General features: G+C 57.9%; 1 protein-coding gene across 2 annotated transcripts; it reads left to right on the forward strand.

The window, feature by feature from the left end:
• The first annotated feature begins 2,515 nt into the window (after positions 1-2,515).
• CRB2 (crumbs cell polarity complex component 2) lies at positions 2,516-24,352 on the forward strand. Of its 2 annotated transcripts, none has more exons than XM_074330975.1 (13): positions 2,516-2,666; positions 9,082-9,405; positions 11,765-11,960; positions 12,060-12,199; positions 12,650-12,835; positions 13,007-13,120; positions 15,803-16,675; positions 16,764-17,272; positions 18,038-18,203; positions 19,003-19,789; positions 20,609-20,725; positions 21,334-21,451; positions 23,214-24,352. In XM_074330975.1, exons 1-13 carry the CDS (start codon positions 2,567-2,569, stop codon positions 23,436-23,438), a joined length of 3,855 nt encoding a protein of 1,284 aa, XP_074187076.1. In that variant the 5' UTR covers positions 2,516-2,566; the 3' UTR covers positions 23,439-24,352. The 2 variants fall into 2 exon arrangements, with proteins under 2 accessions (XP_074187076.1, XP_074187077.1); XM_074330976.1 differs by lacking the exon at positions 23,214-24,352 and adding an exon at positions 21,763-23,115.
• Positions 24,353-25,485: the final 1,133 nt, after the last annotated feature.

Raw genomic sequence — 25,485 nt, forward strand, 5'->3', positions numbered from 1 at the left:
GGGGGCTTGGGATGGGCTCCAGACCTGGCGCCCTTCTGACCTTGGGGTTCGTTTTAAAAGCTCCAGTGTTTCTGTCTGCATCTTCAGAGACCCAGGCGGCTGTAGAGCCTTGCCATCGCCCTGTTCGCCCCTTGGGGCTGCTTGGCTCTCTTGGAAATCTCTGAGAAGCAGAATAGAGAACTTGTACTGCCACTTCAGCTCACAGCAGTCCCCCATTGAGGGTACAAGACCCCCCCCCAATAGATGTCTGACGACCGTACTGAACACTAGATACACTGTTTTTTCTATACAGATATACTTATGATAACATAATTTGCAAATTAGGCACAGTAAGAGATTAACAAGAATATCTAATAAAACAAGATTTATGTAACAATATATGGTAATCAAAGTTATGTGACTGTGGTCTCTTTCAAAATACAGTGGTACCTTGGTTTTTGAACGTCTCCGTTGACGAACATTTCGGGTTATGAACACCATAAATTTTATGGATCTATGGTATCATTAAATAGTGAAATTCCTGCTAAATTTGCAGTTTTAGGGGCTGATTTTAAAGGTCTGGAACGGATTAATCCATTTTGTATTACTTTCTAGGGGAAACTGTGCCTCGGTTTTCGAACGTTTCAGAACTCGAAAGGTCTTCCGTAATGGATTACGTTCGAAAACTGAGGTACCACTGTACCTTATTGTACTCACTGTTCTTGTGATGACATGAGATGATACAATGCCTAAGTGATGAGATGAATTCAGGTACTCAAAATGGCATGCAATTTAATACTTACAAATTGTTTATTCTTGAATTTTCCATTTAAGATTTTCAGACTGCGGCTGACCATGGGACTTTGAAGCTGCGAGAAACAAAACCGTATTAAGGAGGTCTATTGTAAAACCTTACGTGGTGGGAACTGTTACTACTCCCGTTTTACAAATGAGGAAACTAAGGCCCAGAGAAGGTAGCCCTGTACAGAAGTCACTCCATGATCAGCGGTAGAGTTGGGCTCAAACCTGGATCTATTTAGCTGAAGGGCCTATGCTTTCCTGGGAGTCAAGAGGGACTTCCATGTGGGTGGGGCAGCTCGTGTTGTATGTGACAGGCAGGGAATTAAAGGCGATTTGGGAGGAGGGACCTAGAAATCAAGGAGCAACCCTCACCGCAGAGGGAACAAGACTCGGGACAGGGGTGTGGACAAGGGGACCCCCAGGCCTCTGATTCCCTCTCTGAGCCCTTACCCGGATTGGGGGACCAGTATGACCACCAGCCATCCATGCCCTGTGCGATGCCCCTTGCTCCCTCCCCTGAACTTCTGGGGATAATTGCCCACCCATCTGGCACAGCCCAGAGCACCCTCTATCGCTGCTCAAGTCTGTCTCTCCAGACTGTACCCTCCGGGTATCAGGGACACATTGCAGAGCCCAGCATAGGGCCTGGTGTCCTGAATCCGTAGTCACTGAGTTGGCCCAAGTTAAGGAAGCCCTTCAGCAAGAGGATTCTCCCTCCCCTGTGCTGAGGGCAGTGGAAGAACGGGCTGATTTTTGATGTTGTAGTGCCTTTGGGATGACCAGGATTCCTGGGTCTAGGTCCCCTGAAGAACTCCTCTCCATCCAAACAACGTTGCCCTCTCCAGCCTGGAGCAAGCAAACATCAAGTGCAGCAGGAGACTGTGAGGTTAGACAACAGGAAAGACTTCCCAGCAGGGGAGCAGGAAAGCTTGCTTAGTGAGAGCTACCATTCAGTAGAATGGGCTGCTTTAAATTACAGTGGAGTTTCTGGAGTCGCAAACAGCAGAGGTGAAGATCTAGGCCAAAGGGGAGAAACGGAAAAGGTGCAGTTTGGCTGGTGAAGGTGAAGGGAGACAGGAGCCTTTTCCTGAAGGCCATGGTGACAGGGGCTGTGTATGGCACCACGAGACCAAGGGACATTGAGAAAAAAGAGTTGCCATGAGCTGGTGGTTGACTGAATGTGAGGAGGGGGAGGAGGCATCAGGCTGCAGGGTCGGGGGTCCCTTGCTCAGGTGGGAGCATTGGGAAGGAACAAGCTGAGTGGGAGGAGCTGGGGCTTCTGAGCAGGCAGAGGTCTGGGAGGCTACGGACTGGATGCTCAGGCCTGGGCTGGGGAGGGAGGCCCAGGCTGGGAGGAGATGGGGGTGGTCCAGCAGGGTGAGATAGCAGGACTCGGGAGTAGCCGCATCATCTGGTGAGAAGAATAGCCCCACAGAACAGACATTTCTCTGAGGAGGCTGAGGCAGCACAACCTGAGAGGTGGGAGGAGAAGGGGTTGGGGGGTATGTGGGGCGTCTGGAGGGAGAGAGTGGTGGGCACTGAGACAAGGTCAGACCCACAGGGGCCCTGACGCCTGTCTGGAGCCCGGGGCCTTGGGGAGACTGGGGTGGGTCAGACCCTCCTCTACAATCCTGGAGGTGGAGCAGCCTGGGCTGGGGAGGAGGCGGGAGGGGAGGGAGGGAGGGGCTGGGCCTCTGTCCACAGCATTAGTGCTGGTTGGAGGGAGAGGGGGGTGCGGAGCCAGCCAGACCGCCTGTTCCCATAGCCTCCGAGCAGGCGTGCTGCCATGGCGCTGGCCAGGCCTGGGACCCGGGAGCCCAGGCTCCCAGCTCCTTTCCTGCTGCTGCTGCTGCTGCTCTGTGCTCCGGCCCTTGCCCTCCTGGCTGGTGAGTTAGGGAACAAGCCTTGGGGGGTTGGGGCATGGTCTGTCTCCCAAAGCAGACACCCCAGGCCCCGGGCTGTCCCTGTGGGTGCCGGCCTGACTGTGGGCTGAGTTGTGGGGTGCAGAGGGGTGCGTTGTTGTAGGCCCCTGGAACTTGTGTGGAGGCGCGTGTGCCCTGGGACTTGGGGGCTGTTGCGTGTCAGGGGGCTTTGTGAGGGGATTTGGGGGCCAGCTGTGACCTGGGTAATGGAGTGGGCTGGGAGTCTTGGGAGGGGTGTTGGCGCTGGGGAATCTGATTTTGTGGTGAGGCCTGAGTTTGGGGACTCTGTTGTGAGTCATGTGCTGAGTTGTGGGGTACAGGTGGGGTGTGTTGAAGTTGTGAGGCAGGATGAACTATACCGGGTGAGTGTGAGTTGTGTCTGAAGCTTTCTGGGTGTGGTAGGCTGTGTCCAGGTTTGAGTTGTGGGGTGTAAGTTGTCAAGTGGGTTGAACTGTGTCATGGGGCCCTGGGGTGGGCAGCAGACCCCAGCCTAGTGACTGTGTTGGAGAAACGGAAGGAGAACCAGGAGAGCGGGTGTTTGCTTGCATCCCCCCATTTGTGCCATAGCCCTGCCTGCACTGGGGGCTGCAGGTGCTCTGGGATCCTCAGGGAGCGACTGGGCCCTTGGGACCACTGTGTCAACTGTTGTCCCCTCCCTAGCATTCTCAGGCCAAGCTGAAAGGGGTTCCCAAAGCCAGACCCCATTTGCCAAGGAGTTTTTGCTTTTGTCCAAGTGGATTCACGTGTGCTGGGGCCTGGAATCCTTCCTGCAGGTTCTAGGGGACACTTTGTCTTGGTCACTATAGCTACACAGCCAGGCCTGGGAAGTTCCCCGCCCCCACCACCACTGCTGGAGGAAGGAGGCAAGCAGGAGGTGGCCTGAGCTCCACGGAGGCTGGGGAGCCTCCACCTCCTCAGGCTGTGGGGTCAAGCCCTCCCAGGCCCCTACCTGGGGCCTTCCTCCTTCCTCCTGACTTTCATGGGTCCCGGCTCACAAAGCCTTTATGTCCTCCTCTCTGCAGGGCCCTTGGGGAGGATGAGGTCCTTGGTTTGCTGTGGAGGGAACTGAAGCTCAGAGAGGGATGGGGACTCATGAGCTGGGCCCCCCGGAAAATCTGGGGCTTGTGAGAGGAGCTGGGGCCTGCTCTCTGCTCTCTGTACCGAGGGACATAAAATCCTGGTCTATGGACCTGGTGTCTGTCCCTTGTCCTATAGTGCACACACACACATACACACACTTGCAAACACAGTGCACACCTGCCCCTACACACACATACACATGTGCACACACACGTCTGCACACTGGTGGCATGCACAAGGGCACACACTACCACATGAACAGGTGTCCACAGGCACATGTAGACCCACCACACGTGCACTTACACACACACCCCGACATGTGCGGGCACCCACCAATGATACTCATATGCTCATTCCTATGAACCGCGAGGCAGAGTGAAAGCAAAGATCGATGTTATGGAAGGGAATGGACTCTGATGTACACCCCCCTCACAGCCCTGCTGGGGTTCCCAGAGGCAGCCTTTCCTCTGCGATTTCTGTACAGGGAACCCCTCTCCCTGGGGATCCCCGAAAGCTGGGGTGGGAACACTGCAGGCATGAGCATTTCTGGATGCCAGTACCCCAGGCCTGACTGCCAGGAAGAGAGGGCCCAGGGATTGTGTCACTTGAAAAGAAATTTCTATTCCAGAAGGGATGGGGGTTCTGGAGGCCCTGGGCCCCTGGTTCTGCTACCCACCCTGCCAGTCCCTGAGCTGGGCCCCTCCATCCTGAGCGTACTCTGCCACAAAGGCCCCACTGGTTGCTAGGAGAAGACTAAGCATCTTAGAGTACAATGCCTCACGCTGGGCTCTCCTACCCCTTCCCGCTCCCAGAACGCCAGGGAGCCTGGCTGACAAAGGGGCAGCAAGCCAGTCCCCAAGTCTGGCCCCTCCTCCAACCAGAGCTGGGGGGGTGGTGGGGGCCTGCAGGACAGCAGGGACCACAGGAACACACACATATGTCCCAATGTCAGGATTTGTTGGAGAGTCAGTGTTTGTACCCAAGTAAAGATTTGTTGAATGAAAAAATACCAGCAGCCACTACGTGGCAGGTGCTATGCTACTGGACTAACACGATCGAATTTAATTCTCACCACAGCCCTATGAGGTCAGCTCTGATACACCCAGTTTACAGAGAAGGGAAACGAGGCCAAGAGAGGGTCAGGAACTTGCCCAGAGTCACAAAGCTGGTAGGTGGCAGGGCCGGCATGTCACAGAGGTCTATGTACTTCTCTGTGCCTCCATCTGAAGGGACGAACCAGCTAAGTCCCAGCGCTGTCCCCAGAATGTGATGAGAAAATGCAGCGGTTCTCCAGCTTAGCTTTGACATGGAATGCCCAGTTCCAAAGGAAATTTCAGACAGAAGCTGGAAGCCCACTAATAGTTACAAATGATGCAGTTAAAAGTGGCCTGCTGGGCGGCCAGGCTGGAGCCCCACCTGCTCCCTTAACCTCACTCCAGGAAGTGCCTCCTTGGCCCCCGTGCTCTGAGACCACCGTGTGGGAACCCTGGGAGGTGCCAGTGGCACCAGGTAGGCTGTGAATCCGTGACAACTACTGTTGTGATTACTGTTATCAAAATTATGCCTTTTAATCTCAAGGGGTAAACATTTGTAAGAGTGTTCCACACTTTCCTGTCTTGTTAGAATAATGGAGCCTTTCTGGTGGCTCTGAGGCAGTGTTTATAAACCCTACTGTGTTGTCCTAGACTGTTATTCAGCCCAAGCCTTAGGGTCAAATGATATTAGATGAACAGTGCTTTTTCTTTATATCAGGAGCCAACAAACACATCGTAGGAGATCTTGGGTTGCTTCTTAGAAATAGTCTTTTTTATCTTGTCAAGACCAGAAGCTTCCCCAAAACGCATCCTCAGTAAACGCTTCCCATCAGTTGTTGGCAGTTATCACTAGGCCCGTTTGAAGTGCCCAGAAAGTAGGAGTCACTAAGCGTGGAGTGAGGCCTGATGCCCAGTGGGATTGCGAACAGCTGGATTCTGCACAGACAGGAAAGATTGCCTCTGCCCAGGCTGATGCTGGAACCTCCATTCTTACTCTTGTGCAAGCCTTTGGAGAGAGACTCTTGCCAGTGCCTGGGTGAGGCTGGGCTGGAATGACAGTCCACGGGTGGCAATTTAGAGTTTGCCAAGTGGATCTCTCAGATGTCTGGAGACGATCTGATTCTTAGCTTTTTGAGGGATGATCCTGGGCAAGTCTATGACCATTCTGAGCTAGAAAAACAGAAGTTTGTTTAACAGCACCCACCTCTTTCAGTGTGAATCAATACAATAATGTAATCATGGATGCAAGATGTAGAGCCCAGCCTGCAGCACGTAGTACGCACTCAGGGAATGGCTGCTGTCATTGTAACCCTGTCCTTCCCATGGAGAAGCTTCCCTTCCAGGAGTGTTCTGGGCCTTCCCAGGACAGGGCAGCAGGTCCGAAGCGAGGGGAGGGGCGGGTGTCAGTTAATCCCTCCCCTGCCAGGTCGTCCCAGGCAGCCTGAGAGGTCAGGAAGGATTTGTAAAGATAAGCACAGGCCCCTCGTCACCCTGGCAACAGGCCACGCCCCTCCAGCCTGGCCAGGGGAACAGTCCCTCCTCTGCCTGCCACCCTCACCTCGCCTCTCAGCCCTGGACTGCCCTGGCCTCCTGGGCTCATTCCTGGGAGAGAGAACCCTGGGTCAGCGGTTCCCAAGCCTCAGTGTGCAAAGGAATCCCCACGGAGCATGTTGCAATGCAGATTCTTGGGCCCCAGGTCCAGCAGTTCTGACCCTCTAGATCTGGAGGGGACGGGGGTCCAGGAATGGGTATTCTTAATACAGGCCCCTGCCCTGGGTCACTCTGCAACAGCCAGACCTGGGTTTGGATTCCAAGCCCTCCTGGGCTGTGCTTCATCTCTGAGCCTCCCTTTCCTTAACTGTAAAACAAGAATAACGGTACCTCCTCAGGTAAATGCAAAGATTGAGTTTACGTGAGAGATGGTTGTCCCACACGTGCAGGCTTGGGTGCTATTGCATGCCTCCTGGGACAGGCAGCTCCCTCCCTCTCTGCCTGGTTCTGACTGGAGGAACCCCTTCCTCCCAGTGCTGGACTGGCTCCTGGGACTCCAACTGATTTGGGGTCACGGTCCACCTGCTCCCAGAAATAAAGCACCTTCCCCACTCCCCCCAGGAGCTGTCTCCCTAGCCTGGTCCCATCTGCTCTGAAATAGAGGTCTCTAAATGGGGAAGGGGGCAAAGCTCCAGTTTGGGGTGGGGTCCCTTGGGCCACACAGATGACGGGCGGTGCCTTGTTGAGATTAAAAGAAGGGCCTGTTGGCACAAGACCCAGCAGCCAGGGCCCTTCCCGCGGGAGCTCTGATTACTGAGCTCCTCCTCCTGAGCAGGGCTGTGTCACAGACCCTGATCACAATGGCCAGAGTCCTCCCTCAGGGCCCACGGGGTTTCAGGGCTTCACTCATGTCACCTGGGTGGCTCCTCACAACACCCCACATCGTTTGCATTTCAGATACAAGCCTGGTCTGTCCGGTCCCCATACCTGTGTCCTTTCCTGAGAGAGCACCATTTACTCCCACCCTCATCAGACCATCTTCCCACCCCCATCAGAGCATCTAAGCCTCGGGGACCTGGCTCTAAATTGATCAGCCACGGAGGCTCAGAGTGGGGCGGGGGGAGGGCGGGCTGCCCATAAGCTCCTCGGAGAGGCCCAGGGGGCCCCTGGCCTCACCCCAATGACCATGCTTGGGGGAGGGGCTAGAATGGATGTCCCGAGCTGGGGAGGGGAATAGTGGGCAGAGAGGGTCTGTGGCACCCAGAGCCTTCGAAGGTCCTCTTGGCCTGACAGTGTTTCAGACTCTTTGTCCCCTTGCCACATGCCTGACCCTGGGTGGGCACTAGGGCCGCCTGGTCTGGGAGTGAGTGAGCTGTGTTGAGCTGTACTGGGTGCTCTGGGGGCTCGGGCGGGGGGACTGCCTGCCGGGTTCTCCCTCTGGTCCACTGATCAGTATCTCCATCACTCTGTCCCCTATCCTGCTTGGCCCTGGCTGCGAAGCGTGGGGGTCAGCCAGTGGACAGCCCTGCTGAGTGGAATGTGGATGACGTCTGAGAAGCCGCAGAGCCTTATCTGGGGGTCTTCACCAGGGTGGGGGAGGGGAGGTGCAGGGCCTGGTTAGTGTCTGGATGACAACCTGATGGGGAAGGGGCGCCTCTCAGAGCGCCAGGTGGGGGGTGCCTCCTGCTCATGGGCAGCTCCTCCTCCCCCATCACTTACTGAGTTCCTTCGAGTGGGCCCTTGACTGCAGTAGCCGAGTCTGAATCCTAATACATCCTGTGAGGCACCAACTAGTATCATCCGCTTTTCAGACTGGGAAATGGAGCTCAGCAGGAGAAACCACGTGCCCAAGGTCTCAGAGCTAGTAATTGAGCTGGTATCTGAATCCAGGGCTGTTTTACTCCAAAGCCTGAGTCCTCACCCCAGCGTTACATAGACAGGCTGGGAGCGAGGAAGGGGTGAGGCTGGCCCTGTGGCTTGGCTTCCAGATCAGGAGGTGACCCTCTAACAGAGGGGGCAGGCAGCACAGCAATGCAGTCAGGTGTTGTCAGCAGGTCTCAATACCTGCCCTGTACCCTGTGATCTTGGCCAGGCCGGCTGCTCAGACAATTGCTGATGGGGGTCCAGTGAGGGCCAGGTATCCTGGGAGAAGTTCCCAGGCCAGCCAGGCAGGGTGGGAGGAGGGGGGCAGAGGGGCCTTTGAAGTCTTCCATCTCCAATTTCACGCATGGATGGAGTTACCAGACCCCCAGCAGGAGCAGCGGAGGGGGCAGTGGCAGGAGCCCTCATCCTGGGTCTTCTGAGAGGGAGTGGGCCACAGACGAGAGACCCAGAGGAGACCCAGTGGAGGTGAAACAAGTGGACACATCTGGAAGGCTGTCCCAGCACTTATTTGTGTGGCCTCAGGCAAGCCCTCACTTTCTGTCCTGAGCCTCGATCTGCCTCTTGTAAAATGGGCGTGACAGAGCCTGCCTCAAAGGGCGCTGAGACAGTGGAGCACAGAGCTCACAGGGTAAGAGTCCGCTTGATAACCCTGTGCTGGAGCCAGGCAGCCCAAGTCCTGTTTCTCTGCTATGGAGGTGCTCCTGAAACTGTTCCCTGTTCCGGGTGCAGATGTGTATAGCCTGTTGGGACCCAGAGCCTCTGGCCTTCCCTCTGTCCTGCTGAGTATAGACAAATCCCTGCTGCTTTCTGTCTCCCAGGTCTGGGATGGGCCAGTGCGGGGAGGGGCGTGTCCCGGGACCCCCTGCCCAGCCAGTGTCCTCTCTCTGCAGGAACGGTACCTTCAGCGATACCACATGCCTGTGCCTCAGACCCATGCACTCCAGGAACCGAGTGCCAGGCTACGGAGAGTGGTGGCTACACATGTGGGCCCACGGAGCCTCAGGGCTGTGCCACCCAGCCCTGCCACCACGGTGCTCTGTGTGTGCCCCAGGGTCCAGATCCCAACCACTTCCGCTGCTATTGCGTGCCTGGGTTCCAGGGTCCGCGCTGTGAGCTGGACATCGATGAATGTGCATCCCGGCCCTGCCACCACGGAGCTACCTGCCGCAACCTGGCTGATCGCTACGAGTGCCACTGCCCCCTTGGCTATGCAGGTAATGGCCCTGGCTATCCCTGGAGGAGGTCTGTAATGTTGATTCCATCAGTGGCTCAGAGTGTGAAGTCACAAATTCAGCTTTGACTTCAGTACAGACACACACACACACATGCCCTCCGAGCATCCTGGCAGCTCTAGGGTACAGCCACTCTGGGTCTTGCTACAGAGTTGATGCTTCTTGGGCTGACCTGGCAGCTCTGGATGAGAGCATGGACGTGCAAGTACTGGTGTGGTGCCTGGCACGTAACAAGCACTAGACACATGTTAGTTCAGACCCTTCTAGAGTTCTGCTTGGTGCTAGGGGTGGAGACACCCCTCAGGCATCCCTGATGGGAATACAGTGCAGACGTGCCTGGTTTGCCTTTAATGAGGACATAGCTAGACAGTATTTCTAGCATCTACTCACTCCAGACTTATGTTGGGCTATATGGTAGACAGTCGGTTCATCTGACCGTTCTAGAGTGTGAGCACCCTGGGATGGTTCAGGTTGTGAAGTGGATCCCCTCCCTTCCATGTAGCCCTCAAAGCTCTAGCACAGACACTGGTGATCTTGTTCAAACTGTAATGTAGACACACACCCCTGCTTCTCCAGTGGGACATGGAAGACAATGTATATACAAGTGCTGGCACTGAGGAAACGCGAGTTCCCTCTTCCAGAGGATGCTCGTATCCCAGTCCCATCCATGCTCCAAGGCCAGAGCATCGGAGTGCCCGCCTGGGAAGGAGGGCAAGCTGGGGACAGCCTGCGAGGAGTCTAGGTCTAGCACAGTTGGGGGCCTGTGGTATAGACACTCCGGGTTCCACTTCAACCCTGAATTCATACAACGCTCTGAGGGCAGAAGGCAGTCTGAGGTCACTTCAGAGAAATGGGCATAGACTGGGGGTGGGGGCTTACAGTGAAGAGATGGATCTTAGCACACAGATGAAAATGAACTCTGGAAATGGGTTCCATGGGTCTCTCTCATCATTTGAGAGTCTCTGTGTCTGGATATGTTAGTTATGTATATGCGAGTGGGGTCACGTAACGGGCCTATGTGTCTGCCAGTATTTGCAAGTGTCTGTGCTCACTGAATGTGTCTGTGCTAAACGTACGGTACGTGTGTGAGTGCCAGCAGGTGTGTGTGCACCTGGATGTGTGGTGCTCAGACACTTTGGGTAACACATTCTGGATGAGTTGTAGATGTGAGTGGGGGCAGCGTCTGCCATGACTCATTTCTCTCCTCCTCCTTCCGTTCCCAGCCAGGCGGGGGAGGTTAGGATTCCAGGCAGCCTGGGCCTGGCTCCCCCTGGCACAGAGGGTGGGAGTGGGGCTGGGGCGGGAAGAGTGGGGGGTCACGGGAAGGAGGGGCTGTGTTTTGTGCTCACTGAGGCGGGGAGGGGGTAAGGTTCCAGCTGGAGCCAGCTGGGCTCCTGGCCCTCCATGACCAATCCCACTTAGGGGGCAGGGGCAGGGCCACCGGAGTCTACAATCACATGGTGGCTCCATGATGAACTCAGCAGTACATTTCCACACTGAGATTCTCAACCTCCCTTCATCTGCACAGCCACCTCCCCTGAGGACCACCCAGTCATCTGGGTGTCACCGAGACTGAGAGGGTTCCCGGGACTTGGACTTTAAGTTGTAAAGGCAAGACAATGCAGGAAAAGCCAGGCGTTGCTTACCTTACTCCAGCATCTCCTGCCGCATATGTCCCTCTCCGGGGTCCATCCTTACACCTTCTTCAAAGCCAGCAGGTTGAGCTTTCTAAAATGCAGATAGAACCGTGTACCTCAGCTGCTTAAAACTTTTCAGATAAGCCCAGATTGTGTTACCGGCCCCCAAGGCCCCGTCACCTCCCACCCCTGCCTCGCCTCCACCCTCCCCCTAGCTCCCTGCACTCCCTGCACCCTGCCCTAGGGCATCACGCCTGGCCCCAGTCAGGTCTTTACCAACAGTCTCTCTGGAATCCAACTGCTCACACAGCTCCCTTCCTAGTCCAGTGAATGCACCACCCTCGTCCTTCAAAAGGCTCTTCTTCCAAGAAGCCTTCCCTGACTCCCAATTTCCCAGGCCAATATCCTGGCTCTTGTTTCCACAGGATCCAGTATTTTCTCACTGTTGAGTTTATCAAGTTAAAAAGCGGTCCTCATCTAGTCAACACTGACCTATGCCCATTTCCCGGCTTAGAAGGCTGTGAGCTCAAGCGGCAGGGATGTCTGTCTTGTTTTTACCCCCGTACCACTGCTGGTGCGAGAAACACCTGCTCTGGATGAATGGACCCAGGGATTCTCTCTGGATCCTCACCTTCCACGCCTTGTAAGTGGAGCAGGTTTGAGTCGGCCTGGGTGACACTCTCTCTGTTTTCGACCCTGTCCAGGCTTGACCTGCGAGGCGGAGGTTGACGAGTGCGCCTCGTCGCCCTGCCTGCACGGGGGCTCGTGCCTGGACGGGGTGGGCTCCTACCGCTGCGTATGCACGCCGGGCTACGGAGGCGCCAGCTGCCAGCTGGACCTGGACGAATGCCAGAGTCAGCCATGCGCGCATGGGGGCGTGTGCCACGACCAGGTCAACGGGTGAGCAGGCAGCCTGGTGCCCAAAGGTGGAGAGGCTGCGGGGTGGGTGGGGGACGCGGTGGAGGCAGGGGTGCTGCAGCTGAGCGCGGCTCGCTCCAGGTTCCGGTGCGACTGCGCGGACACGGGCTACGAGGGCGTGCACTGCGAGCAGGAGGTGCTGGAGTGCGCGTCGGCGCCCTGCGCGCACAACGCGTCCTGCCTGGAGGGCCTCCGGAGCTTCCGCTGCCTCTGCTGGCCAGGTGCGTGTGTGCGTGTGCTGGCGCGGGCTGGCGGGGTGGGCGCGGCCTGGGGCGGCCCGTTCGGTGTGCCCCTGTGCGCACGCGCCCTTAGTGGACCAAGCAGAGGGTGTGCACGTGACTGCAATTTCTCTGTTTCCTGATCTGCAAAGTAGGGCTCATCATAGCACCCGCTCCCAGGGTTGTGGTGAGGCGGGTCAAGGTGTAAAGCTCACGAAGCCTTGTCACATCGCCTGGCACGTGCAAGGTGGTTGCTAGTAATAGTAAGATGATGCTGAGCTGATGACGCCTGCCATGGTCATTCCTACTGTGCTGTATGTGTCCCTCCCTCAGAGTACGCGGGACCATATCCTGAACTGTTGTCCCAGCCTGGTCCAGGGCTTGCCTGGCGGCAGGGGAGGGGTACTGCCCTGTGACCCTGTGTGACCTGATGCCCACATGTGTGTCCCCCAGGCTACAGCGGCGATCAGTGCGAGGTGGACGATGACGAGTGTGCGGCAGGACCCTGCCAGCACGGGGGCCAGTGTCTGCAGCGCTCCGACCCGGCCCTCTATGGGGGCATCCAGGCCGCCTTCCCCGGCGCCTTCAGCTTCCGCCATGCTGCGGGGTTCCTGTGCCGCTGCCCGCCGGGCTTTGAGGGTGAGTTCTCTGTCCGCTTCCAGGATAGCAGGTCTGCCAGTGTCCAAATGCAGCGAGGGATGCTGGGCTGGGTTCAAGCTCCTCTCATTGGGTCTCAGCCTCCCTAGCTATACAATGGGCCTTTCTTGGCTCTGAGGGCACGGGTGGGAACCACAGCTGGGCCTCTTGCAGGGGACGACTGCAGCGTGGACGTGGACGAGTGTGCCTCAGGGCCATGCCTCAGTGGAGGCCGCTGCCAGGACCTGCCCAATGGCTTTCAGTGTCACTGTCCAAATGGCTACACAGGTGCTTGGGGATGGGGTGGGCACTGGGGCAGGACAAGGTCGGAGTTGGTGGGCCAGGGGTGCGAAGTTTCCTTTGGCTGATACGTGGAGGCAGGATTGATGAGGGGCATGGAAATTAGGGAAGAGGTGAGTGCAGTGGCCCAGGTCATAGCTAAGAGGGACCGAGCTGGGACCTGGGCTTTGGAGGTGGGAATGGAGGGAACCAATTAGGTTGAGAGATATTTAGGAGGGACAGCCAACAGGTCCTGAGGGGTACCCAGGTGTGAATGGGGGGGTCAGGGATGCCGGCTGAGTTTCTGTCCTGGATGACGTTGGGTGGAGGACGATGTCCACACTAACTCCAGGTGTCTGTGGAGCACCCCAGAGAGGAACCTGGGGGGAGGCTGGTTGGTCTGGGGTCTGGGGCCCAGGAGACGGCCTGGGCTGGAGGCAGAGATGGAGGGTGAGGAGTGTAATCCTGGCAGCTGTGGCTGTGGGTGGTCGAGGTTGTCTGGGACAATGTGCGGAGCAATGGGCAATGACAGCCCGAGACACCCGACATCAAAGGGCTGGGCAGAGGCCGAGGGGCCTGCAGGAGGATAGAGGCAGTTTGGCCAGGACAGAGGATGAAAAAGGAGGGGCGTATTATGGATAGCTGGAGGCAGGCAGTGTCTGGAGAAGGATGAGCTTGACCTTTGGGGAACTGGGGCCTGTTGGGCAGGAGTTGTGGGTGCAGAAAGCCTTGGGGAGAGCAGATGCACAGACACATAGACATCCTTCCACTCAGCTGCTGGTGAACCCAAGGAGCTCCTCACACACTCACCCAGTGTCCCTGCCTCCTCTGGAATGCCTGTGACACTTCCCCCACACAGCCCGCATTCCTGCTCAGGCACACTGCCTCCTCTCCCTGGCAGGGTGCCTGGGCACAGACAGCTCCCCCGCCCAGGGAAAGAAGGTGGTGAGCATCACCGTCCCTTTCACTCTCACCCCCCCCCAAAGACACTGGAGCTCACTGTCTGCACCCTTGGGCGGCCAACTCCCTTGGGGGCCCTGAAAGTCCATCTTTTTGCCCCTGTGGGCAAAAGTTCCTGAGTCCTGCCCCACAGGTGCCTGGCACACGGTGAGCCCACCAAGCACGCCCTGCCTCTGAAGAGCATTCTCACCACAGCCCCAGGAGGTAAGGGTTTAAATCCCCGTCCTACAGATGAGGCGATGGAGGCTTTAGAGAAGTTCCCCAGTGTGTCAGCAGGAGGGGGAGGTAAGACTTCTAAGGTCAGGGATGAGGAGGGGAACCCTGGCTACGGGGTTGGGCTCCTTGCCACTGTCCACCCCCGTCCTCCCTTTGGGTCGTGCTGGGCGTGAGGGAGGCCAGTGCCTGGCATTCCTGAGCTGGCTGTGAAGGAGGACGCCGGGCAGGGAGCTCTGCATTTCCCCCTCTCTCAGCCTGTGGGGAAATGCAATGGGGCCGCGGGCTCTGTGGACCTTCCTAAGGGGCATGTGGCTCCTGGCAGGTATGGAGAACTGTGGCTTTGGTGGGGGAGCCAGCTGTCCTCAGAAGGAGACTGCTGTTTGTGGGCCCTCTGGGGCCAGGATTCAAATCCTGTGGCTTCTTTGGGCCCAGGTTCCTCCAGCTGGGATGCAGGGCAGGGCTAGTCTTAGTTGTTTTGTGGAGGCTCTAGCTGAGCTGAGGTGGGACTGTGGCCTCTTGACAAGAGCTGGGGCCAGAGCAGCTGGTGTGGGAGCTCCTGGAGGGGAGGATGAGGTGGCCCCTTCACAGCCTTGGGCAGGGGGCCTGAGAGGTTAGAGCCTGGGGGCTACTCGGAGAACCACAGATGTGCACACCCGCCTTCACTCGCTCCTCCGTTTCATCACTCTGTCCACAAAAGCCATGCTAGGCTCTTTGCTGGGTACCAAGGACGGAGTCTGGCCCCTGGAAGAGCTCTCAGCTGAGTAAATAGGTACTATCAACACAGGGTTCTGGGGTGCTGTGCCTGGGAGTGGGCAAGGAGTTGGGAGTGACACAGTAGCTTGTGGTGAGGAGTCAGGGAAAGATTCCTAGGGGACTGGCCCGTTGAGTTTGGCCTTTGTGGGATGACTAGGAGTTTGAAAGGCAGGGTAGTGGAGGATGAGGCATTCCAAGCAGATGGAACAGTATGAGCAAAGCCCCAGAGGCAGGTCTTTCCAGGAAAAGCTTAGAGGAACAAGCAGTAGAAGGTTTGTAGGAAGCAAGGCGAGACGAGTACCTGGTAGAGCCTAGCCTATGAGGGATCTCGCAGGCCAGGGTGAGTGGTTGGACCTTAAGCAGCAGAGGAATCTGGCCAGGTGATCCTTTAGAAATAGATCTCTGGCTGCTAGTGGAGATTGATGGTAGATGAGGTTCTGAAGTCAGACAAATTGGAGGACGCTAGACTGTGGTCCAGGGAGCTGGTGAAGCAGGTGAAGTGAGGTGGGAGAAAGGATGGATTGCAGAGTATTTAGGGGATTGAATCCACAGGGCATAGAGACTCACCAGACACTATAGAGAAAGGGGTATGTTGGATTCCAGCCTCGGGGGACGTCAGAGGACCATGAGAAATCCTTTGGGAATTGGGAATTGATTTGGTTGATAGGTAATGAGGTCCCCGTCCCAAGAGGCATGCAAGCTTTGGATCGAGACTGTGGTTCCAGTGTTGGGTGCTGAGCCTTGGTCATGTCTCTCCCAAAGGCCTGACATGTCAGGAAGATGTGGACGAATGCCTGTCGGAGCCCTGCCTCCACGGTGGGACCTGTGATGACACTGTGGCAGGCTACATCTGCTGGTGTCTGGAGGCCTGGGGTGGGCATGACTGTTCCGTGCAGCTCACCGGCTGCCAGGGCCACACTTGTCCACTGGCTGCCACCTGCATCCCTACCTTCGAGTCTGGAGTCCACAGTTATGTCTGCCGCTGCCCACCTGGTACCCATGGATCTTTTTGTGGCCAGAATACCACCTTCTCCATAGTGGCTGGGAACCCTGTGCGGGCATCAGTATCTGCTGGTGGTTCCCTGGGTCTGGCACTGAGATTTCGCACTACAGTACCTGCTGGTGCCTTGGCTACTCGCACTGATACCCATGTCAGCTTGGAGCTGGCATTGGTGGGGACCACACTTCAGGCCACACTCTGGAGCCACGGTGACGCTGTACTTGTCCTGAGGTTGCCAGACCTGGCCCTAAATGATGGTCACTGGCACCGAGTGGAGGTGACGCTTCGCCTAGGGGTCCTGGAGCTGCGGCTCTGGCATGAGAGCTGCCCTGCCACGTTCTGTGTGGCCTCCAGCCCTGTGGTCCCAGGTCCTACAGCTTCCATGGCTCCGACGCCTGCCGGGTTCTGCTCTGTCCAGCTGGGTGGCGTAGCCTTTGCAGGCTGCCTCCAGGACGTACATGTGGATGGGCACCTCCTGCTACCTGAGGATCTTGGGGACAATGTCCTTCTGGACTGCGAGCGCCGTGAACAGTGCCAGCCTCCGCCTTGTGCCCACAGAGGGGTCTGCGTGGACCTGTGGACTCACTTCCATTGCGAGTGCCCCCGGCCCTATAGTGGTCCCACATGTGCTTATGGTGAGGAGCAAGGCAGGGGGGCCCCATGGCAGAGGCTGTGCCTCCCCCCAGCCCCAGGTCTCATGCCTGGCTCCCTCTCTCTCTGCAGAGGTTCCTGCTGCCACCTTCGGCTTGGGGGGCACCCTGAGCTCTGCCTCCTTCCTGCTCCACCAGCTGCCAGGCCCCAACCTCACTGTGTCCTTCCTGCTCCGCACTCGGGAACCTGCTGGCCTGCTGCTCCAGCTTGCCAACGACTCAGTGGCTGGACTGACAGTCTTCCTGAGCGAGGGCCAGATCCAGGTGGAGGTGCGGGGCCGTACTGCTCTGGTGCTTCCTGGGCGCTGGGATGACGGGCTCCGCCGCTTGGTGACACTCAGCTTCGGGCCTGACCAGCTGCAGGGCTCAGGGCAGCAGGTGCACGTGGGTGGGAGGCTCCTCCCTGCTGACGCCCACCCCTGGGGTGGGCCCTTCCGAGGCTGCCTCCAGGACCTGCGACTCAATGACCTCCACCTGCCCTTCTTCCCACCGTCACTGGGGAACTCAAGCCAGCCCAGCGAGCTGGGCAGCAGGCAGTCCTGGAACCTCACCATGGGCTGTGTCTCTGAGGACATGTGCAGTGTGAGTGCTCTGGAAAAAGGGTGGGTAGCCTGTGTCTCCGGGGTTAGCATGTCTTTCTACTGGTGAGGAAAGCACCCTGCCCAAGGTCCCCCTCAGAGTAACAGTGCAGGATTCATATTTATCTCTCTGGCCCAGCTCCCCTTGCCCTCAGGTGGTCCCCATGCCTCTCTCCCAGTGCTTGTCTGAGACAGACCCCCTGACCCAGGCAAGTGCTGTCTAAGACTTTATGCAGGAACTGCTTGGGGAACAGGGACCCCCTTGGCTCACGAACAAAGCACTGGCCCTGGAATTGGAATAGCCTGGGTGGGAACTCTGGCTCCTCTATTTATTGGCTGAGTGACTCAGGCAAGTGGCTTCTCTCTGGGCCTCAGTTTCTTCATCTGTAAAACGGAGATGACGTTTTTACCCGAAAATAAGACCTAGCCAGACAATCAGCTCTAATGTGTCTTTCGGAGCAAAAATTAATATAAGACCCAGTATTATATTATTATATTATATTATATAATATTATATTAAAGACTTGGTCTTATATTAAAGTAAAATAAGACCGGGTCTTATATTAATTTTTGCTCCAAAAGACGCATTAGAGCTGATGGTCGGCCAGGTCTTATTGTCAGGGAAACACAGTGACAGTAACTTCCTTACTGTTTGTGAGGAGGTAACGTGTCTATAGTAGGGGCTCAATTAAGAACCATTGCAATGATAGTTATGGTGGGTTGATGCTACCCCAGGCCTGAGCCAATCCCTGTCCTGATTCTCCTGCAGCCTGACCCCTGTCTCAATGGTGGGACTTGCCTGGTCACTTGGAATGACTTCCACTGCATCTGCCCTACCAACTTCACGGGGCCCACGTGTGCCCAGCAGCTGTGGTGTCCTGGCCAGCCCTGCCTCCTGCCTGCCACCTGTGAGGAGGTCCCTGATGGCTTTGTCTGTGAGTGTGTGCCCTGGGCAGCTCACATGCTGGGTGCTGGACTCCCAAGCTGGGTTAGATCCCACCCCTCTCCTCAAAGCTCATAGTGGACCAGGATGCCAACCGTTCCACACTAGTGTGGCTGGGCCACTGCATCCAGAGGGATAGGCTTTCTGGAGGAAGGGAGCATTCGCTAGGTTTTCAAGAGCAAATAAGACTGACTCAGCACAGGGAGGGGCATTTCTGGGAGGGGGAAAGGCCCTGAGTTTTATGAGAACAACTACAACACGAGCACAGGTATTGGGGTGGAGAGGTTGCCAGGGGCCTTGAATGCTAGGCCAGAGGGCTCCGGTCTTTCTCCCTAGGGCAGCGGGGTGCCGCGGGAGGGTTTTAAGCAGGTGAAGGACGTGATTAGCATTTTAAAGAGCTGACTGCGTTTCATTTTCATTAAAATGCATGATCAACATCTCAAAAATCTGCATTTAAAAAAGATGACTTAACAGCAGTGAAGATTAAGCCTCAGTGATGAGAGAGGAGGCAACTGACCGAGGAGGGAAGGGGGCCGATTTTTCCGGGGGAAGGCGGGGTATTATTACCTGGTTTGCGTCCCGGAGGGCAGTCTGGGTGTAGGGAATTGTGAGGGTGGAAGCGACGGTGGCGGGGCCGCAGTTCCTGGCATTAGATAACAGGTAGCCACTCGTGCCCGCCACTCGATGGGCCGGAGGAGGGGTAGTGGGGCGGCAGATGGTACCACCCGCGCGCTGGGGCTGGAGTGGGGTGGGTGCTGGTATGCCATCACCGACGTTTCCACTCCCTGCAGGTGTGGCTGAAGCCACGTTCCGCGAAGGTCCCGCTGTCGCGTTCAGTGGGCACAACGCATCGTCAGGGCCCGCGCTCAGCGGCCTCTCACTTGCCTTCCGCACACGCGACTCCGAGGCCGGGCTGCTGCGTGCTGCCGCGGGCGCCTTTGCCGCCGTTTGGCTGGCGATACGCAACGGCTCGCTGGCGGCCGGCGTGCACAGCGGCCACGGCCCGCCCGGTGCGGTCCTGCCCGCGCCTGGGCCGCGCGTGGACGACGGCGCCTGGCACCGCGTGAGCCTGGCCATGGAGCGCCCCGCGGCCACTGCATCACGCTGGCTGCTGTGGTTGGATGGCGCGGCGACGCCCGTGGCGCTCCGAGGCCTGGCCGGCGACCTGGCCTTCCTGCGAGGCCCGGGCGCCGCCCGCATCCTGCTGGCCGAGAACTTCACGGGCTGCCTGGGCCGCGTGGCGGTCGGCGGCCTCCCGCTGCCCCTGGCGCGCCCTCGGCCCGGCGCGGCCCCCGGCACCCGAGAGCACTTCTCGGCCTGGCCCGGAGCGCCGGCCCTGCGCCTCGGCTGCCTAGGCGAACCCGTGTGTGTCCCCTCGCCCTGCCTGCACGGCGGTGACTGCCGCGACCTCTTCGACTCCTTTGCCTGCGCCTGCGGCCCGGGCTGGGAGGGCCCGCACTGCGAGGCCCGCGCCGACCCGTGTAGCTCAGCACCCTGCGTCCGCGGCCGCTGCCACGCGGGCCCCGATGGCCGCTTCGAGTGCCGTTGCCGGCCTGGCTTCACTGGGCCGCGCTGCAGGTGCGGTGGCGGGGCCCGCGGGGTCGGTGGGTGACCCGGGGTAGAGGTGGGAAGGGAGGGCAGGAACCCCGGGGCGGTGGGCGGGACCGAGAATGTGAGAGCTTGCCCACGCACTGGGGCTGTGGGCCGGCCGCGTCCCTTCTCTGAGTCTCCGTGCTCTCATCTGTGAAACAGAACCACAGTCCCCTAGACTTGCCGGATAGAATACAGGACACCCAGTAAATTTGAATTTCAGATAAACATTGCTGTCATCTGAGGAGGGTGGGGCGCGGAGAGGAGGGAAGGCGGGTGGTTAACCGAGAGCTGGCCTTGGAAGAAAACTCAGCCGCCACCACTGAGTTCACTCCCATTAATCCCCTGGGTTGTGGGCGGAGTGAGATGGTCCCCTATTCAGTATGGAATTGATGCCCCACTCCCTTTGGAGCCAAGCTCATGGAGGGTTGTCTGTGGAGGCCTGACTTCCCTGCCTAACCCCCAAGGAATATCAGGCCCAAATTTTATGTTTCGGTGTGTGCTTTTGTTCCAAGGAGAGTCTTCATTTTGTCAGCTTCTCCAAGGACTCAGCCATGGGAAAGATTCCCAGCCTGGGTTTAGAGGTTGAACCCCTGGGGGGATGGGGCTGGAGCAGCAGAGTGACAGCCCTCTCACCCCGTGCCTCTCACACACCACTTTCATGACTGGTACCGGGGGTCTGCAGGAGATGGGCCCTGAATTCCACAGATGACAACACAGAGGCTCAGGTGACCTGTCGTCACAAGGTGGGCGTGCGCGCCAGGCCCCAGGCATCTAGCCCTTCCAGCCTCTGTACTTTCTCCCCAGGTTGCCTGTCCTGCCAGAGGAATGCAGCCTGAATCTCACCTGCCTCAATGGCAGCCCATGTGAGGCTGGGCCTCGGGGTGCCAACTGCAGCTGCCAGGAGGGCTTTGCTGGCCAGAGGTGGGTGTGGGGGCTGAGGCCTGGGGGGCCCAGTGAGTGTGGGGCGTGCGCATGGCAGGCGAAGTGGGGTGCTCACCTTCTGAGCCCTCACTGTCCTCACAGTCCCAGACAGTTCACCTGTCACTCCAGCTCTTTCCTTCTGGGGCTTCCAAGACCATCCTCTGTTATGCAGGCCCCTGTGGGGAAGTAGTTGCCTGGTGGTGTTCCTTAGAGTCCCTTGTGAAGCTCACCTGAGTCAGGCCCACCTGGGAGACTGTAAAGGTGAAGGTTCTGGGCCCACTCCAGACGGAGTCGGCAGCCCTCACCCAGCAGCCCTCACACGGTCAGGGCCTTCACACAGCAGGCCCTCCCGTGTTTCTGGTGGAGTGAGCCACTCTCAGTCATGAATGCGGGGCCCAGGAGGGTGGCAGGTGATGGAGACCACATGCAGCATCAGTCACCTGCAGGGCACAGCTAGGTGAGGACAGTGCATGGGGACAGTGGATGCATGAGCTTTGATGCCTGTGGATGGGGTTTGAGGAGCTAAATAAAGCGGGGTGGGCGTGGGGTCAAGAGGCAGCGTGGGAGGGAGCAGCTTTCTCTATGTCTCCCTCTTCTCTGCTTCCCAGGTGTCAGGTCCCCTGTGCAGCCAACCCCTGCTTGAATGGGGGCACCTGCCGGGCAGCTGGTGGGGTGTATGAATGTATCTGTGGCACACGGTTCTCTGGCCAGTTCTGCGAAGTGGTGGTGAGTAGTGCCTGAGGGGTTGGGGGTGCCCCGTTTGGGACTTTATTAGATGATGTTGGCAGGGAGGGGATGTGTGTGCACAGCACCTGTGGAGCTGTTCCTGGACCAACCCCGTGGTGGGGTGGGCAGCAGCAGGAGAGGGAGACTCAGGTCCTTTCCATGCCCCCCAACACTGAGGCATTTCCACTCTAGGGAGAGCCTGGGAGCCCCCACCATCCCTCTGGGGACTGGCAGTGAAACAGTTGGGATCGTCCAAGTCCAATCTGAGACAGGATTCAGGGCCCAAAGGATTTTGAAATTCTGGGATTTAGGTTGGTGACCACAAGAGCCTGTAATCTCCAGTGGTTTCGGAAGCAGGATTCTAGAGGAGGAAGATTAGAGGAGCCCAAGATTCTGAGCCAGACTGGGTTTGGCCACCATGAAGGTAGCAGCCCCTGACCACAGGGAGGCTCAGCTGAAGAGGGGCCCCAGTCAGCTTGAGCTTGAACCTCCTTCTGGCCCCCTCCCCACCAAAGGAGGGGCAGGCCCTACAGGCCCAGCAGGCAGTGAGCCCGCAGTGGGTGCTGGCTGGAGGGGATGCAGGCAGAGGCCTGGGCAGGAGCCTTGATCTCCACAGGCTTCTGGCAGCCCCGTCATAAACCTGCAAATCCCCTCTGCTTCTGGGGAATGTTTCCTTTCAAGTTGAACTTTTACAGCCTCTGGCTCCCCTACCCAACCTCCCCCCAGGGTGGAGGGAGGAAATGGCTTTACAGCTCCCCCAGAAGTGCCCAGGATAGAGGCTGGTGATGTCCACTTGGGGCTGGGACCAACTTTTCTCTACAGCCTTGGGACCCTTCTTCAGGGCTGGTTGCTGGGGGGTGGGTCACCGTGGTCTGAGAGGCCTCCTGGGACAGAGGGATGGATACCTGTGGCTCTGAAATCCTGTGACTTGGGACTTTAGAATCCCAACCTTGTAGAGTCTTTGATGGGGGCATCTTGGGAGTCTGGAGAGACAGAGACAAGGGTCCCCTAAAGCCAAGCCTAGTCTGAGCCTCCCTGGTTGTGGGGGGCTGGCCCTGCTGGATTCTGAACTTATCACCAGCCAGGTCAGTCTGTTTAAAACACCAGGTCACCCTTCAGGGTGGGGGAAGGATCAGGTCCCCATTGCCTCAGATTGAATGACTTTGTTGTGGGGAGGAGGCGGCCAAATGGCAAGGCCGGGCACTGAGGCCCAGCCTGGCCTGTGACAGAAGGACCTCCATCTGGAATCTGAGTCTGAAGAATAGTGGTGTGGCAATGGGGGCAGACGGAGGAGTGCCAGTCCTGGCTTGCCACCACCTAGTCACGTGTCTGGAGAATCTGTGCAAAGCCTGTTTTCTCACCTACTTGTCCAGTGCCTAATGTGCAGGCACTGCTCTGGGCATTTTGGGAAACACCAGTGGACAAAATAAACTCGACTCCTGTGCTCCTGGAAGTGACAGGGTGTCCTCACTGTCACTTCATCACACCATCACAAGGTTTATGTGACGTCCCATGCACTGTGCTTAGCTCATACTAGGTGTTCAGAAAGTGTGTTTTCTCGCCTTCTAGGCAGAACCCTTTTGTGATACAGGAATCCCCTTGCAGTGGCTCTCACAGGTAGCTCCTGCCACCTGCTTGCATACCCCCAGGCCTGGGTCTCTCACTACCTCCCAAGGAAGCCAGTTACTAGCTCTGATTGTGTCCCCTTTTCTCCTCGCCTCCTCCTACCCCCATCTGAGGCCCCTTGTCACCTCTCTTACAGAAGGGCCTGCCGCTACCACTGCCATTCCCACTGCTGGAGGTGGCAGTGCCTGCAGCCTGCGCCTGCCTCCTCCTCCTCCTCTTGGGCCTCCTCTCAGGGATCCTGGCAGCCAGAAAGCGTCGCCAGTCAGAGGGCACCTACAGCCCGAGCCAGCAGGAGGTGGCCGGGGCACGGCTGGAGATGGACAGTGTTCTCAAGGTGCCGCCCGAGGAGAGACTCATCTAGGCCACCTGGCTGCCAGCTCCAGCACCCACAAGGTCATGAATGATTTCTACTTGGAGACCTAAGGAGGCCACTTCCAGGAGCCTGTGGGGAAGTGGCCTGCCTCTTCTGGGCCTTGGGGAGCTGCTGTGGACACAGGATACCTGCTGGGCAAGTGTCCCTCTTGCTGGCAGCCCCTGCCTTTGCCCCCTCGTGGGACTGAGGACAAGGGGAGCACTCAGGGCAGCAGAGAGGGGCCTGGCGAGGTGGTGGACATTGCCATTGGACCTGCCGGGTCTTGCTCAGCAGGTGTGTGGCTGTGCAGGGCAGGGGCACACGTGGGCACACACGATGTGTTCAGGAGTGTGTGTACAAGGTGTGTGTGTACCTGGGGACTGTTGATCTGCAGATACAGGTGTGAGTGGGCTGGACGGGGCTCGAGGACGTGTCTGTATGACTGTGTAGTGGGTGCAGGCCATCGGAGGGGGTGGCCGGGCTGTGGAGCAACCTGCAGAGCTCCGGGGCAGGGGCAACCCCAGCCTGCACATTCGCCAGGGCGTGCCCAAGGACCAAAGCCCCAGCTCCCGCATCTTCTCCCACCTCGGGAAGCTGACCCTGTCCTGGAGGCAGCTGGGAAATCAAGGGGAGGCCATAGCCAGAAGCCAGGTGGGCTCTGGGTTCCCATAACAAATGCTGCTTCAGGCAGATCTGTCTCTGCCTTGTGCCAGAGCCAGGCCCACCTGGGAACAAACCACCGCCAGGGCAGACACGAGGAGCAGTGGATGGGCTGTGTGGGGGTCTGGGCTCCATGCAGCCCCTCCCTCCTTAGGGTCTGGCAGCTGTAGAGTGGGGAGAGCAGCCCCTGCCTACCTCACAAGGCTGTTGTGAGGATCCGCAGGGAAAGAATGCGAAGTCGTTAAACCCAGGTCTGCTGTGAAGGGCTGTCTGCCTTGTCCTTTTACGTGTCAGGAACAGTTGTCTCCCTCCCTGGCCTGAGTTGAGGGAAAGAGTGGGGAAAAGGGCCTCCCTGGGGGGCGATGAGAATGAAGGAGCAACCCTTCCCTCCCCCCGCCCTTGGCTCCCCAGCTCTGATACCAGCTGGTGAGTCCTCTCTAAGGCCACCCCGTCACCTGCAGACCAGTTGCCTCTAAATGGCAGTTGGGAGGATTCCTGGAGAGGACTCACAGGAGGCCCTGAGTTGTGCTGAGAACGCTGGTCCTGCAGACACACAGATGTGGGGAGAACTTGCCGCTTTGCTTCCAGCCTCTTCCCTGGTGATGCCATCACACTGGGATCTCTGATCCCAGGGGGGCACCTGCCCAAGGGCCTGGCCTCCTCAGAGCTACACAGTCCCTTTGTCCCTGACCTGGAGATGTGCCTTTTTGTCCTTCCTGTTTCCCAGTCCAGTGCCTCCCGTGCTAACTTGCCAAGGCCAGGAGGCCTCTTTACTTTTATGTTTTCCCTCTTTACACTCTTAGATTGGAGGTTGACTTTACCCAGCTCCTGGAGGCACAGGAGTCAAATGTGGGGTGGGCCATGTGGTGATGGGGGGTCTGAGATGGGGTGGGGCAGTAAGCAGAGGCTGGGACAGGAAGGGCCCTGGGTACTAGGTTAAGGGGCTTGATTGGTCCTTACCTTGTAGGAGGCGGGACCGCCTTTCCCCCAGCTTTCTCCATGACTCCGGGAACGTGTGGGAGGAAAGCTCTGGTTCCACAGCTCAGCCACAGCCGGCTCTGCAGTCGGTTCAAATCACGGGTGTGGCCAACCTTTTTTCTTGCACACTCCTTAAGGAACTTTATGTGGGACCTCAACGTATAGAAGCGGGGCCACTCTTTTCGGGAAGCCCCATGTTGTCTCTTGCTTCTCGGGCACCTGTCATTTTCAAGGGCAGCCTGGGGAGGGGGACCAAGGCCAGAGGGTAGGTGTGCTTAACGCTCACTCTGGGTGCTTGGCCCAGATCTCCCCAACACAGCCTCCAACAGAAGTGCAGGTTCTGAGGCTCTGCCCTCGCTGATGAGAGATATGTGGAGTTCACTTCAGGGGTCCCCTTGAACTTGTTCCTTCTTGGGGC

This window comes from Rhinolophus sinicus, linkage group LG04 (genome assembly GCF_036562045.2).
Source record: "Rhinolophus sinicus isolate RSC01 linkage group LG04, ASM3656204v1, whole genome shotgun sequence".
NCBI lineage: Eukaryota > Metazoa > Chordata > Mammalia > Chiroptera > Rhinolophidae > Rhinolophus > Rhinolophus sinicus.

Excerpts from the sequence above, each read along its gene's own strand:
- CRB2 (XM_074330975.1), top strand. The coding sequence starts at position 2,567 with ATGGCGCTGGCCAGGCCTGGGACCCGGGAGCCCAGGCTCCCAGCTCCT. Across the intron at positions 12,200-12,649 it reads CCGCTGCCTCTGCTGGCCAG|GCTACAGCGGCGATCAGTGC; the intron begins GTGCGTGTGTGC and ends TGTGTCCCCCAG. Across the intron at positions 16,676-16,763 it reads TGGTCCCACATGTGCTTATG|AGGTTCCTGCTGCCACCTTC; the intron begins GTGAGGAGCAAG and ends CTCTCTCTGCAG.